The 14,896-nt window shown below is 38.0% G+C and overlaps 2 protein-coding genes across 2 annotated transcripts; one reads left to right on the top strand and one right to left on the bottom strand.

Annotated features, from left to right (window-relative positions):
* The first annotated feature begins 929 nt into the window (after window positions 1-929).
* Window positions 930-1,853, top strand: Vmn1r251 (vomeronasal 1 receptor 251). The gene has a single exon (NM_001167152.1). The coding sequence runs from the start codon at window positions 930-932 to the stop codon at window positions 1,851-1,853; it is 924 nt and encodes a 307-aa protein (NP_001160624.1).
* A 10,040-nt stretch (window positions 1,854-11,893) lies between these two features.
* On the bottom strand, window positions 11,894-12,817 carry Vmn1r143 (vomeronasal 1 receptor 143). Its single transcript, NM_001166750.1, has one exon. The coding sequence runs from the start codon at window positions 12,815-12,817 to the stop codon at window positions 11,894-11,896; it is 924 nt and encodes a 307-aa protein (NP_001160222.1).
* Between the last annotated feature and the right edge of the window lie 2,079 nt (window positions 12,818-14,896).

The raw sequence follows: 14,896 nt of genomic DNA, 5'->3' as shown, positions 1-14,896 counted from the left end.
ATGGAGACCCTTGTGTTCCTACAGAAAATATATAAACAAGTAAAATGCAGGCTAAGCATTAGCTTGCAAAGGGTATAAGACTGACTGTGTTAATAATTTTCGAGGGAAGCTGGAGATGACACAGCTAAGACTCTAGCACCTGACATTTTAGAACAAAAATTAAGGTCAGAAAAACTATGAATAAATGAAAATTGTTAGCAAGTTGGGGTTTTTTTCACATGGAGGACACATATGTAAGCCTGTGTTCATCTGTGTGATCAGAAGACAGTTGACTCTATCAGAAATATGTGGTGGCTTTTGTGTGTGTGTGTGTCTGTGTTTGTGTGGATGAATAGTATAAAATTTTCTCAAAAGCCAACATCTTAATTTTGTACAGCAGAATTCTGTTACACAACTTTATTATTATGTACAGTCTTACATGTGATTCCCATACACACTATTTTTAATATGTTACTATAACATAAGGATATTCAATTAATTATTTTTATGTTGCATTTATATATTCTTTCATTTTTTATTGATTAAGGTACATTCCATTTGCAGCTTCCCCTCCTTGCTAATTGAATTCTGATGATGAATTCACAAATTCATACTAGAGTCTTTACTGTCTGTATTCATATACAAAGCCCATGGTGTGTTAAAATGTGTGTTATTGTGCTCTTGACCTACTGAACCAATAAAGATGTAGTTGCAATACAAAATGTATCTTGAGTCAGGAGTAATTCAATACGTATAATATTTTACTTGAGTTATTATACATGCATTGTTTTCCCTGCAATTTACCTGTAATGTGTAACTAGAATACTGTCTCACTTATCAAGTGAAGAAATTGTCACAAATCAATTGGTAAGTGTGGACAATAGAACAGAGACCCACAGAGAGTACTGTTCTATCTATTCATCACTGTAGGATTGGGAAAAGCCCTCTCGATGTCTGCTCATGGTAACTCCCTGAAAACCACTGAGGAAGTGGCTCTTCAGATCCTCTTGCTTTGCCAGTTTGGGGTTGGAACTGTGGCCAATGTCTTTCTGTTTGTCCATAATTTCTCTCCAGTCTTGACTGGTTCTAAACAGAGGCCAAGACAGGTGATTTTAAGCCACATGGCTGTGGCCAATGCCTTGACTCTATTCCTCACTATATTTCCAAACAACATGATGGCTTTTGCTCCCAAAACTCCTCCAAATGACCTCAAATGTAAATTAGAATCCTTCAGTCACCTGGTGGTAAGAAGCACAAACTTGTGTTCCACCTGTGTCCTGAGTGTCCATCAGTTTGTCACTCTGGTTCCTCTTAATAGAGGGAAAGGTAAACTTGTACTCAGAGCAAGTGTCACAAACATGGCAAGTTATTCTTCTTACAGTTGTTGGTTTTTCAGTGTCTTAAGTAACATTCACATTCCAATTAAGTTCAGTGGTCCACAGATAACAGACAATAACACTGACTGGAAAAGAAAGCTGTTCTGTTCCACTTCTGGATTCAGTGTGGGCATTGTCTTCTTGCAGTTTGTGTATGATGCCACATTCATGAGCATCATGGTCTGGACCAGTGTCTCCATGGTACTTCTCCTCCATAGACATCGCCAGCGAATGCAGCACATCCTCACTCCCAATCAGAACCCCAGAAGCCAAGCTCAGTCCAAAGCAACCCATACTATCCTGATGCTGGTGTTTACATTTGTTAGCTTTTATCTTCTAAATTGTATTTGTATCATATTACATGCCCTTTTTATGCATTCTCATTTCTTCGTAAGGCTTGTCAGTGAGATTTTAACTGCGGTCTTCCCCAGTATCTCTCCTTTACTGTTGATCTTCAGAGATCCCAAGGATCCTTGTTCTGTGCTCTTCAACTGTTGAAAATCAGAGTCGCTAAAAAATGCATAATACAAAAGACAGCTTCACTAATACAATTAAGGACTTTATTCCATAAATATGTATTCAACATTTTGTATGAACAAGGTGTGATGCTCTCTGCTGTAATTTTAAAAGAATAAGGCTATACACCTCTGTTGATGTGAAATGATTTCTGGTTGGAATCTGACTGACATGGTGAGTTATTCACTACCCTCTGTACTTTTGTATATAACTGCCTCCTGCTGCAGGCTGGTCTAAAACTGATGCAACCTATCTTCCCTAAACAGTTTAATGTGTTAAATGGTCCTGATCAAACGCATATTCTTGCTCCTTCTTAGTTAATACTTTAAACTTCGGATAAGAACAGAATCCATCTCTATATTTCCCTATTTGAATAAATGAGAGTGCTTTGCTATGATTAAATATTTTCAAGGATGAAATTTATATAAATAGTAAGTATATTGCATGTCATTCCATTTTAGTTAGGAGATATATGCTTAGCTACCTTGGGTCCTACTCAGGGGAGAGTCAAGCACTGAAAATCAAAACTTTGTGCTCTCTAGAGCAACATAATCTGCTGATCACATCAAGAGTAAATAGGAAAAAAGGCAAAAACAGCTCACGTTCCGAAACTTTCAGAGATTTAAAGTCTTAGGACCAGGGAGGAATCCAGGATCCACACTAGAGATCTTCTCCTGAAAGACTTTGGTAAAGACTTCACTCTGGGTCATGGTGAAATTGTTTTCCAATCATCACAAACACCTACCAATCAGACAGGAGATAAGACATATCAGAACAATGGGGAGGCAAAGTGGTCACTCCATCAATCAGTGGCTTTCTCAGTCACAAAATTATTTTCTCAGAATATCAAAATCAAGCATCTAATATTTTCAGCTACCTGAGAATGACCCAGGCAAGAAAGACCACAAGATAAATATCTGGAGTGCTTATAGCTGTCAGTGTGATGAAACTTATAATCTGACTTGTGGTACTTAGTCCTATGAACAAAGAATATTTTATCATTCATTTTTTGTTCATGTGTATTGGGTATGTATGTATTTATGGGGATTCCCTCCTCTTAAGGAGAATAGGTGTCATACCTCTAGAGCTGGAGTTACAAACTGATGTAAGTCTACAAATATAATTTCTCAGAATCGAGCTCTGATCCAATGTAAATGTGGCCAGGGTTCTAACCTGCTGATCCATCCCTCGAGGCCCACAATGAGAAATTTATCCAACACACTTAACTCTTCACTTACAATTTGGGGGAGTAGGATATCGTAATGAAATGTTGAAAGAGCTTGAAATAATAGAATAGGAACCAACAGTTTGTATGTTCTATATTGAGGATAGATTCACACTGAGTTATGAAATTAATACTGAGACTCTTCATGTACATTTTCACAGACCTCTACCAACAATAAAAATGACAATCCCACAACACCAAGTCTTGATCATACCACTGGCCATAATAAGAATCAGCAAGACAGCTCAGCAGCAAAAGCACTCAGAGCTTAGAAATGATTATCCCAGGTCCTACATAGTGGAGAGAACAAACTCATACAATTGTACTCTGCCTTCCTCAAATCTGTGCTTGAACATGTCCACACTCCGAAGAGAAGAAAAGTATATTTTCTAAGTTCAGTTTAATCAGTTCAGTGTATCCTATAACACTGATCTCTGCCTGTTAATCTGTGTATCCCCTTATTTCTAAGCATTATTTTGGGATACTTTGTTGGGTTCTATTATCTACCACCCGTCAAAAACTTTTCAATTCAATTACTTCCAACAAACTAACACCCAGTAGTAAAGGAAAAAGTTAGAGAGGAAAATGAGTCTAGACCTCTTAATGCTATGTCCTTCTTATATTAAGTGGGATGTGAGGGCTGCAAGCAGAGCAGAACTCCTTAACATCATGAAGTTCTTGGGGCCATGACACAACAAGATTAACCCATGTGGCTGTGGTAATCAGTGGGGTGACCACATTCCCTGAGTTCTAAAGCCATTGGTCATTCCTACTGCATGACCCTTGGCAATATTTGGACATCAGGAAAAAGGAAATGAAAACTACATTGGGATTCTAACACCTATTACAATGGCCAAGATCAACAACACAGGTGACTGCTCATGCTGGCAAGGATGTGCAATAAGGGAAAGGCTCACCCATTGCTGGTGAAAGTAAAAACTTGTACAGTCACTATGGGAATAAGAATAGAGGTTCCACAGAAAGTAGGCAATAGATCTATCTCACCACTCTTGGATATATACCTGAAGGGCACTTCATCCTACTACAAGGACATGTGATCAACCATGATTTTTTTTGCTGCTCTATTCATTCACAATAAGAATAAATCTGTTATCAACCAAGAAGTGTCAACAAAAGAAAGGATAAAAAGTATGGCACATTAGCACAATGGAGCATTACTCAGCTGTTTAAGAACAGGCATCATGATGTTTGTAGGAGAATTGCGGTATGTATTCACTTATACAAACATTCCTCTTACCTGGATTTGCTTGGTCAGCTGATGGAGCTCTGTGAGAAGCTCTGCAATTCGATAATCAGCAGACACAAGGGCCATGGGATGGGCCTGTGAAGGGCATCTGGTCAGAGAGGGGGAATGAAGGGAAAGCTATCATTGCCTGCTATGGGTTGGACGGTATTTCTGCTATGTAAAGTCCTGGTCCATGAATGACCTATTTGGAAATAAAAGATGAAAGCCACAAGTAGAATAAAACCTTTAGGAGTGACTGTGTCCTTATAAGAAGCAGCAAACACATACAGAGGGAAGACAGCAATATAACCACAGAGGCAGAGATTGGAGTGATGTGGCTTTGAACTTGAGAGTTTTTACTTGGCTTTCAGAGTAGCCAGAATGATAGCCAAGGACCACCACACTCTACTTTAAATAAGACTTTATGTGAAGATGGTTTCCAAATCAAAGGAACATTATTTTCTTATTACAGTACAAAGATAAATTACACACACACACACACAAACTTGCTCATAACAAAGTAAATGTATTATAGTGGTATTGTGATGAAAATAAAATGTTTTTATTTAACAAAAAGTAATCCGGGCAGTGGTGGTCCAAGCCTTTAATCCCAGCACTTGGGAGGCAGGGGCAGACAGATTTCTGAGCTTGAGGCCAGCCTGGTCTACAGAGTGAGTTCCAGGACAGTCGAGGCTATACAGAGAAACACATCATCACAACCACCAACATCAATATCACGATCACCACCAGCAGCAGCATCTCACCATTCCCACTTTACCATCCTGATCACCATTACCATAGCCACCATTACCATCACCACCATTATCACATTTTTCACCATCATCACCATCACGGGCATCACTATTATCAATCACCATCACTTATACATAGTTATTAGCCATTAAATAAATAATAATCAACCTACAAAGGAGATTGATACATAAAAATGTTCTAGTGAGGGACACGAGTATTTCATGAAAGGGGGGAAGAGATTGACTCTTCTGAGTGGACTAGGGGGATGAGTTGGAAAAGGGCCAGAAGTGCAAGGAGACATAGGGTTGAGAGATGGAATGAAGAGAAAGAGCTGGAATTTGAGGGCATATGAGAGATGTTATGAAAACCTATGGCAGTGGAAATTTCTAACATATATGAAAGTGATCCTACTGAAATTCTCTAATAACTGAGGATACAGAGTCCCAACTGACCACCTCTTTTCAACTAAGTGGTCTTCAAGAATTCAAAATCAACATGATTGATTTTTATGTAAAAGTTTAGATTTGTGATTCCTTTAAGCTTTTTTCAGATTATTTTAGAGATAAATAATAAAATACTTGTCCCTTTCTTTGTAATTTCTGCCTTCCAGGAAGAGAAACTTGATGAGAAAACTGCCTTGCATGTGTACACTTTGTGAATTTATAATAAGTTCCTTACTTATAAATGTACCTAGGTTAGATGCCAGCAAGATTTTGATGAAGGGACTCTGGTATATCTGTCTCGTATGAGGCTATGCCAGGGCCTGGCAAATGCAGATGTGGATGCTCACAGTAATCTGTAAGATGGAACACAGTGCCCCCAATGGAGAAGCTAGAGAAAGCACCCAAGGAGCTGAAGGGGTCTGCAACCCTATTGGTGGAACAACAATATGAACTAACCAGTACCCCCAGAGCTTGTATCTCTAGCTGCATATGTAGCAGAAGATGGCCTAGTCAGCCATCACTGGGAAGGGAGGCCCCTGGTATTGCAAACTTTATATGTCCCAGTACACAGGAATGCCAGGGCCAAGAAGCAGGAGTGGGTTGGTAGGGGAGCAGGGCATGGGGGGAGGGTATAGGGAACTTTCGGGATAGCATTTGAAATTTGAAATGTACATAAAGAAAAATCTAATAAAAAATAAATAAAATCTAAAAAAAAAATGTACCTGGGTGTTTGGGGATAATTTGTTTTCTTTACCTTTACTATATAATGTTATTTCTCATAACAGTATTGGGTAACACACTGTTTTTCATAATCATTTACTAGAAGAAAACTAAAACATACTCACATTGTAGTTTTATACTGCTTGAAAATTTTTGCTAGGATATATAAGCTATGGAAAAAGGAATAAAGAGTGGAGAGCTGAAAATTGTTCCTTTCATACAAGAACTATGTGTATGTGTGTATATGTGTAAAGTTTGTTTGAGTGGAAGTTTGGAACAAAGTTCATTGAGCAGAAGTATCTGTATATATACATATATATAAAGCTTGTCTGGGTGTGTGTTGGAGCTTGCTCCATCCACCAACTGTTTTTATATATGTAAGTGTGTGTGAAAGGCTCGGTTAGTTAGTGCTTGCTCTAACTATTCCATGTATTAATGTGTATGTCTCTCTGTAGGTCTGTATGCATGTAAGTTTGTATGAACATATGTATGTATGTATGTATGTATGTATGTATGTATGTATGTATGTATGTATTTGTATGAGTTATTGGACTACTTTATTTCAGCCATGCAGTGTGTGTGTGTGTGTGTGTGTGTGTGTGTGTGTGTGTGTACTGAGGCATCATCTTGCTGCTTTTTTCCTTTGATGTATATAAGGTGTCCTTCTCCATCTCTTTTCATAACTTCTGGTTGAAAGTCTGTTTTATTAGATATTATAATGGCTAGGCCAGCTTGTCTCCTGGGTCCGTTTGCTTGGAAAACCTATTTCCAGTCCTTTACTCTGAGGCAGTGTTTATTTTTGTTGCTGAGCTGTATTTCTTGTATATAGTAAAATCATGGATTCTCTTTGCCTATCTACTCTGTTTTTATTGGTGACTTGAGTCCATTGCTGATAGGAGATACTAATGCCCAATGATTGTTACTCGTTGGTGTTTTGTTGTTGGAGGTGTTATTGTGTGTATATAATTCTATTCTTTTGGTTTTGCTGTTCAATGATTAAGTTCTTATGTTTTCCTGGGTACAGTTAAACTCCTTGAATTGAAGTTTTCTTTCTTATATCTTTGAAGGACTCTATTAGTAAATAGATATTTCTTAAATTTATTTTTGTCATGGATTATGTTTACTTTTCTATCTATGGTAATTGAACATTTTCATGGATTGATACTGTGGTCTCTTAAGGTCTGCAAAACTCTTGTCCATGCCCTTCTGGCTTTTAGAGCCTCTGATGTGAAGTCAGGTGTAATTCTAACAGGACTACCCTATATGCTACTTGTCTTTTTCTCCCCTTCATCTTTTAAATTTCTTTCTTTGTTATGTACATTTAATGTTTTATTATATGGTGGCAGGATTTTCTTTGTCATCAAATCTATTTTGGTTCTTGTAGTTTTATAGTTATCTCTTTCTTTAGGTTAGGGATGTTTTGTTCTATGATTTTGTTGAGTATATTTTCTGTGCCTTTGAGCTGGGATTCTTCTCCCTTTATTTCTACCATTCTTAGTTTTTGTCTTTTCCTAGTGTCCCAAATTTTCTGAGTGTATTGTATTAGAATCAATTTATTTGACATTTTCTTTGACCGATACAGCAATTTTTCTGTTGTATCTCTGATGGCTGAGCTTCTCTCTTCTTTCTCTTGTATTCTGTTGATGATGCTTGTGGCTTGTAATTCTCTTCTCTAGGTTTTCTTTCTCCAGGGTTGGCTCCTTTTTTTGTTTTCTGTATTACATTTATTTCCATTTTCAGGTCCTGAACAGTTTTATTCATTTCCTTCATCTGTTTGGTTGCATTTTCCTGTATTCTTTCATATTTATTTGTTTCCTATTTAAATACCTGTTTGATCCTGTCTTCCTGTATTTTAAAAAGATATTTACTTATTTCCTCATCAAAGGCCTCTATCTTCTTCATACGATGAGATGTGAGGTCATTTTCTTGCTCTTCAGGTGTGTCAGGGTACCTAATGCTTGCTAGAGTAAGATAGCTGATTACCGGTGGTGCCATATTTCACTGGCTTTTCCTTATCATATTTTAGCTCATCCTTTAGCCATCTTGTTGTCTCTGGTATTAGCTGTCCTGGCCATACAAGGTCACAGTAGGCCTCTGGGACTGATTGTACCACTTGGTAACAGGTCTACCAGGAGGCATGCAGAGCTGTGAACTAGGGTGTGGAGTGCAGGTTCTCAATTGCATGTAGAAGTGTGGACAGGAAGATAGGGCATAAAAAGAATGGAGAGAATTGGGCAGACCTCACAGCTTCTGGTAGTAATAGAGTTCAGCACATGGGAAATAGGAGAGTGAGTTGTTCTTGGTTGTTCTGGATGTCAGTAGGCCTCCTGGTGACAAGGACCAGCCTTGGCTTAGAGGGGGGTTCTGAGGAAGTGGTGTTTGGGAGCAACAAAAAGAATGGCTTGAAGTCAGTTCTGGGGTACAAGCTGATAGCCTTGTGTTCTGCTAAGACAGCTTTCTGAAGATGACCAGAGAGATAACCTGTAACAGACAATAGTCCATTCTTTTATTTTCATGTCAATGCAATCATGCACCCCACATACTCTTTTGATTACATCACAAATTTTGAACTTAGCCCCTTAACCGCTAAGAAAAGACAGCAAGCACATTTTTCTTAACATGGCAAACAAACTCAGAAATCTGATTGCTTTGTAAGAACATACAATAAGCTATGAGATCACTACTCCCTCATGTTGGGTCTAAATTTCCTCTGTTCCAGGATGTCCTTGAACTCAGAAACCTGCTTGCTTTTGTGTCTGCCTGCCTTTGCATCTTTCTGACAAGCTTGCTCATAGTGCAACTGCTTCTGTACTTTTTTTGGTACATGAAACCCCTCTTGTAACTCATATTACATCTTTATTTTTTGAATAGTTGAGAAATCCTGTTTATATATTTTTAAATTCATGTATTCAGTGTTCTTTCCTATATCATTAAGGGCTGCTGTGAAAGCCACAGCATTTATAGTTTTTGCTAAGGCATAAACATACCCTCCCATCCTAAGAGGTATTAACCTTCCCAGAAAGGACATTCCACAATAAACTTGTCAAGTATCATATTTCCTGATAACTGTCAACACTTGTGGAGTCCTATGTCCTACTGGCTCCATCCCAGAGTTGCGATCATGTCCCACCATCACCCTCATGACCATGCAGGACTCAGCATCCTGGAAGGCAGGCAGAACTATGGGCCAGGGAGAGGAGTATAGATCAGAGATTGCAGACTGGTGTGTGGAACTTTAGATGGAACATAGAAAGGCCATGCATTTATTTGTTTGTTTGTTTGTTTATTTGTTTATCTATCTATTTATTTATTTATTTATGCATGTTTTCTTGAAATTTTACCTGCTAATTTCTTCCCTTTCCAAAGTTATCTCATTATAATTCATGCCTCCTTTGAATTTTCTTAACATTTCAGTATTAGTTCTTTATTTTGATTGATGTGATAATTTTCATTTTGTCAAAAACCCAGTTATGTTACATGAATATGTTTTTGTTTTAATCCCTGATATGGGATATGGGGCTGTTTCCAATTGTCCACAACGAATAATTATGAGTGTCTCATGCTTTAGGAGGGGTATGATTTTTTCCAGCTGCAGACAGTTTTAGTTTGGAATTCTTGGGGGTCTTGAGAAGGTATTTGTGTGACATCCCCAAGATGGCCTGTGGTGGCTCCTACTTTGCCTGCTGCTGTCAGTCCCCTTTGCTGCTGTACCTGCTCCTGATTTTGCTATTGATGAATTATTGTTTGGCTGTCTTGTTTGACTTCTGGTTAGATATATCATGATGATAGATTTTGGACTTACCAAAACCAACATCAGAGGTCTACACTCCTTTTCCTCTCTAACTATTCTTTACTACTGAGTGTTGGTTGGAAATATTGTGCTGAAAAAAACTGTTGGAAGGGTAGTAGATAATACAGTCCAATAACGTACACCAAAATAATGCTTAGAGATAAGGGTATATACAGATTAACAGGCAGAGATCAGTGTTATAGGATACACTGAACTGATTAAAGTGAACTTAGAAAATACACTTTTTTTCTTTTCAGTGTGTGGACATGTTCAAGCACAGATTTGAGGAAGGCAGAGTGCAATTGTAGGATTTTGTTCTCTCCACTAGGTGGGACCTGGGATAATCATTTCTAAGTTGTGAGTGCTTTAGCTGCTGAGCTGTCTTGCTGATTCTTATTATGGCCAGTGTTATGATCAAGGCTTGGTGCTGTGGGATTGTCAGTACATGAAGAGTCTCGGTATTAATTTCATAACTCAGTGCAAATCTATCCTCAATATAGAACATACAAACTGTTGGTTCATATTCTATTATTTCAAGCTCTTTCAATATACCTGATATTGATGATTTCCTACTCCCCCAAATTGTAAGTGAAGAGTTAAGTGTGTTGGATAAATTTTTCAGTGTGGGCCTCAAGAGATGGCTCAGCAGGTTGGAAGCCTGGCCATATTTACATTGGATCAGAGCTCGATTCTGAGAAACTATCTTTGTAGGCTTACATCAGTTTGTAACTCCAGCTCTAGGGGTATGACACCTATTCTCCTTAAGAGGAGGGAATCCCCACAAATACATACATACCCAATACATATGAACAAAAAAATGAATGCTAAAATATTCTTTGTTCACAGAAGTAAGTACCACAAGTCAGATTATAAGTTTCATCACACTGACAGCTATAACCACCCCTGGTATTTATCTTGTGGTCTTTCTAGCCTTGGTCATTCTCAGGTAGCTGAAAATATTAGATGCTTGATTTTAATCTTCTGAGAAAATAATTTTGCGATTGAGAAAGCCACTGACAGATGGAGTGACAACTTTGCTTCCTCGTTGTTCTGATATCTCTTGTCTCCTGTCTGATTCGTAGGTGTTTGTGATGATTGGAAAAACAATTTCACCATGGCTCAGAGTCAAGTCTTTACCAAGGTCTTTCAGGAGAAGATCTCCAGTGTGGATCCTGGATTCCTCCCTGGTCCTGAGACTTTAAATCTCTTAAGGCTTCTGAGCAGGAGCTGTCTATGCCTCTTTTCCTATTTACTCTTGATGTGATCAGCAGATTGTACTGCTCTAGAGAGCACAAAGTTATGTTGTTCAGTGCTTGACTCTCACCTCCTTAGGGCCCAAGGTACCAAGCATATATCTCCTAACTAAAGTGGAATAACATGCAATATATTTACTATATACAAAATGTTCATCCTTGAAAATATTTAATTAGAGCAATGCATCCTTGTTTGTTCAGATAGAGAAATATAGAGAGGGATTCTGTTCCTGTCCGAAGTTTGAAGTATCAACTAAGACGGAGGGAGAGTATCAGTTTGATCAGGACCATTTAACACATTTAACTGTTTAGTGAAAATTGGTTGCATCAGTTTCAGTCCAGCCTGCAGCAGAATGCAGTTATATACAGGAAAACAGAGAATGGTGAATAACTCACTTACCATGTCAGTAAGATTCCAACCAGAAATCATTTCACATCAACAAATGAGTATAGCCTTATTCTTTTAAAATTACAGCAGTGAGCACCACACCTTGTTCATACAAAATGTTGAAAACATATTTATGGAATAAAGTACTTAATGGTATTAGTGAAGGTGTCTTCTGTATTTGGCAGTTTTTATGGGCTCTTATTTTCAACATTTGAAGAGCACAGAACAAGGATCTTTAGGATCTCTGAAGATCAACAGTAAGGGACAGATACTGGGGAAGACTGCAGCCAGAACCTCACTGACAAGCCTTATGAAGAGACGAGAATGTATAGAAAAGGCATGAAAGATGATACAAATACAATTTAGAAGATAAAAGCTAACAAATGTGACCACCAGCATCAGGATAGTATGGGTTGCTCTGGTCTCAGCTTGGCCTCTGGCGTCCTGATTGGGAGTGAGGATGTGCTGCATTCGCTGGCGATGTCTATGGAGGAGAAGTACCATGGAGACACTGGTCCAGACCATGATGCTCATGAATGTGGCATCATGGGAAAACTGCAAGAAGACCATGCCTACAATGAATCCAGAAGTGGAACAGAACAAGTTGCTTTTAGAGTCAGTGTTATTGTCTGTTATCTGTGGACCAGTGACCTTAATTGGAATGTGGATGTTACTTAAGACACTGTAAAACCAACAACTGTAGCAGGAATAATTCCACAAATTTGGGACACTTGCTCTGAGTATAAGTTTACCTTTACCTCTATTAACAGGAACAAGAGTGACAAACTGATGGATACTCAGGACACAGGTGGAACACAAATTTTTGCTTCTTGCCACCATGTGACTGAAGAATTCTAATTTACATTTGAGTTCATTTGGAGGAGTTTTGGGAGCAAAAGCACTCATGTTGTTTGGAAATATAGTGAGGAATAGAGTCAAGGCATTGGCCACAGCCATGTGGCTTAAAATCACCTGTCTGGGCCTCTGTTTAGAACCAGTCAAGACTGGAGAGAAATTATGGAAAAACAGAAAGACATTGGCCACAGTTCCAACCCCAAACTGGCAAAGCAAGAGGATCTGAAGAGCCACTTCCTCAGTGGTTTTCACGGATTTACCATGAGCAGACATGGAGAGGGCTTTACAGGACCCTAAAATGATGATTAGGTCGGACACTACTCTCCTCGGGTCTCTGTTTTATTGTCCACACTTACCAATTGATTTGACACAATTTCTTCACTTGATAAGTGAGACACTATTCTATCACACTACAGGCAAATTGCCTGAAAAACAATGAATGTATAATAACTCAAATAAAATTTTATACTGATTTTATTACTCCTGCCTCAATGTAAATTTTGTATTGCAACTACATCTTTATTGGTTCAGTAGGTCAAGAGCACAATAACACACATTTTGCCACACCAAGGTCTTTGCATATGAATACATACAGTAAAGAGTCTACTATGAGTCTGTGATTCCATCATCAGAATTCAATACAATTAGGAGGGAGGAAACGCTTCAATTGGGATGTAACTAAATCAATAACAAATAAAAGAATATATAAATGCAACATAAAAATAATTAATTGAATTTTGTGTATTATAGTAACATATTAAAAATAGTATGTATGGGAACAATATGATATTGCACTCAATAATAAAGTTGTGTAACTGAATTCAGTTGTAGAAAATTAAGTTGTTGGCTTTTGAGAAAATTTTATACTACTCATCCTCAAAATTAAAAAAAAAACACCAAATACTTCTGATAAAGCCACCTGTGTTGTAATGACACAGATGAACACAGGCTTACATATATGTCCTCCATATGAAAAAAAAAAAACACTTGCTAACAAGTTCCATTTATTCATAATTTTACTGATCATAATTTTTGTTCTAAATGTGAGGTGCCAGAATCTTACCTGCATCATCTGCAGATTCCCTCCAAAATTATTAACACAATCCCTTTGCAGTAATATAATATAATATAATATAATATAATACAATATAATATAATCCCAATACCCTTTGCAAGCTGATGCTTAGTCTGCACTTTACTTGTTTATATGTTTTCTATAGGAGCAGGAGGGCCTCCATCCACCAGGTATAATTCATTATCTTACATGCATATGTTACACTAAATGCTGTTTTCTCCTGAGTACTAATCTAGGACACAGACATTTCTTTGACATGAAAGCAAAATATTAACCTATTCAAGTTAACCTGCAGACTTCAGAAAGAAAGAATGTTTCATGTTGGCTTCAGAAGACAATTTTCACTGAAGAAAAGAGGAAAGAATTTTAAGTAGAAGTCTATGGTTGGAAGAATCCCACCTTCTGAGCCTCAGTCAGGATGAAGATGCTCATCTGAAGGCCAGCTGCAGAGCACAGCTCCTATAGAAGCATATTTCCTAGTGCCCGAATTGAGGAACTTCTCTGTGTCACCCTTTGCCTGAGAAAGAATGCAATGAAATTCGGAATGGTTACTTATTCTCCACGCAATGCTGTAAAGATAACCCAACAAAGTCCTAGTTTCCAGGCTCATAAAATAATAGGGCACCGGGACATGACATCCTTCAGAGAGTTTATTATTGTATCATCTGTGGCATCCGCACATTTGTCTGCATGGTGTCTTTGGGATACCTCCAATGAAGGAAAATCATTTATCCCCAGAGCAAATCTCCATTCCTTTCTGATGTTTACTGATGATGTCTAGGAGTTTGTTAGATGTTAATGAGTACCTGGGCAGAAGTTAGGGAAGGGTTTCCATGTTTCCTTCGGGAGAATCTAAGTTCTGAATTGAGTTTGTCATCAGATGTGAATTGGGGCGCTCCAGGGTAGAACAAGGGACTCATTATATGAGTTTCTACAGAGTACTTTCCTCCCTACTATTTCACTTCTGCAAAATTATTCTGACACCAAGTCCTCTCAGAAAACTGGCAATGTGTCATTCAGATTCTGTAATTTCCCAGGAAGTTGCTTCATTAAAACTTTTCCCATGTTGGACCCAGGACATTTATAAATGACGAATTTATTAACTGAAACTGGTCTTTCCCACCTGAATCCTGGGGTTATTCCCATATTCACTTATTTTCAGCTAGATCATGCCTTGTTTTCTGATATATTCATGAATCCTTATCACAGGTCTAATGTACTTTGGTAGTATCCAATTTTTAATAGGGTTATTTGATTTTCTGTAGTCTAACTTCTTC

The sequence above is a fragment of the Mus musculus genome, chromosome 7, assembly GCF_000001635.26.
Source record: "Mus musculus strain C57BL/6J chromosome 7, GRCm38.p6 C57BL/6J".
Taxonomy (NCBI): Eukaryota; Metazoa; Chordata; class Mammalia; order Rodentia; family Muridae; genus Mus; species Mus musculus.
This window is presented reverse-complemented; position numbering and strand designations above follow the sequence as displayed.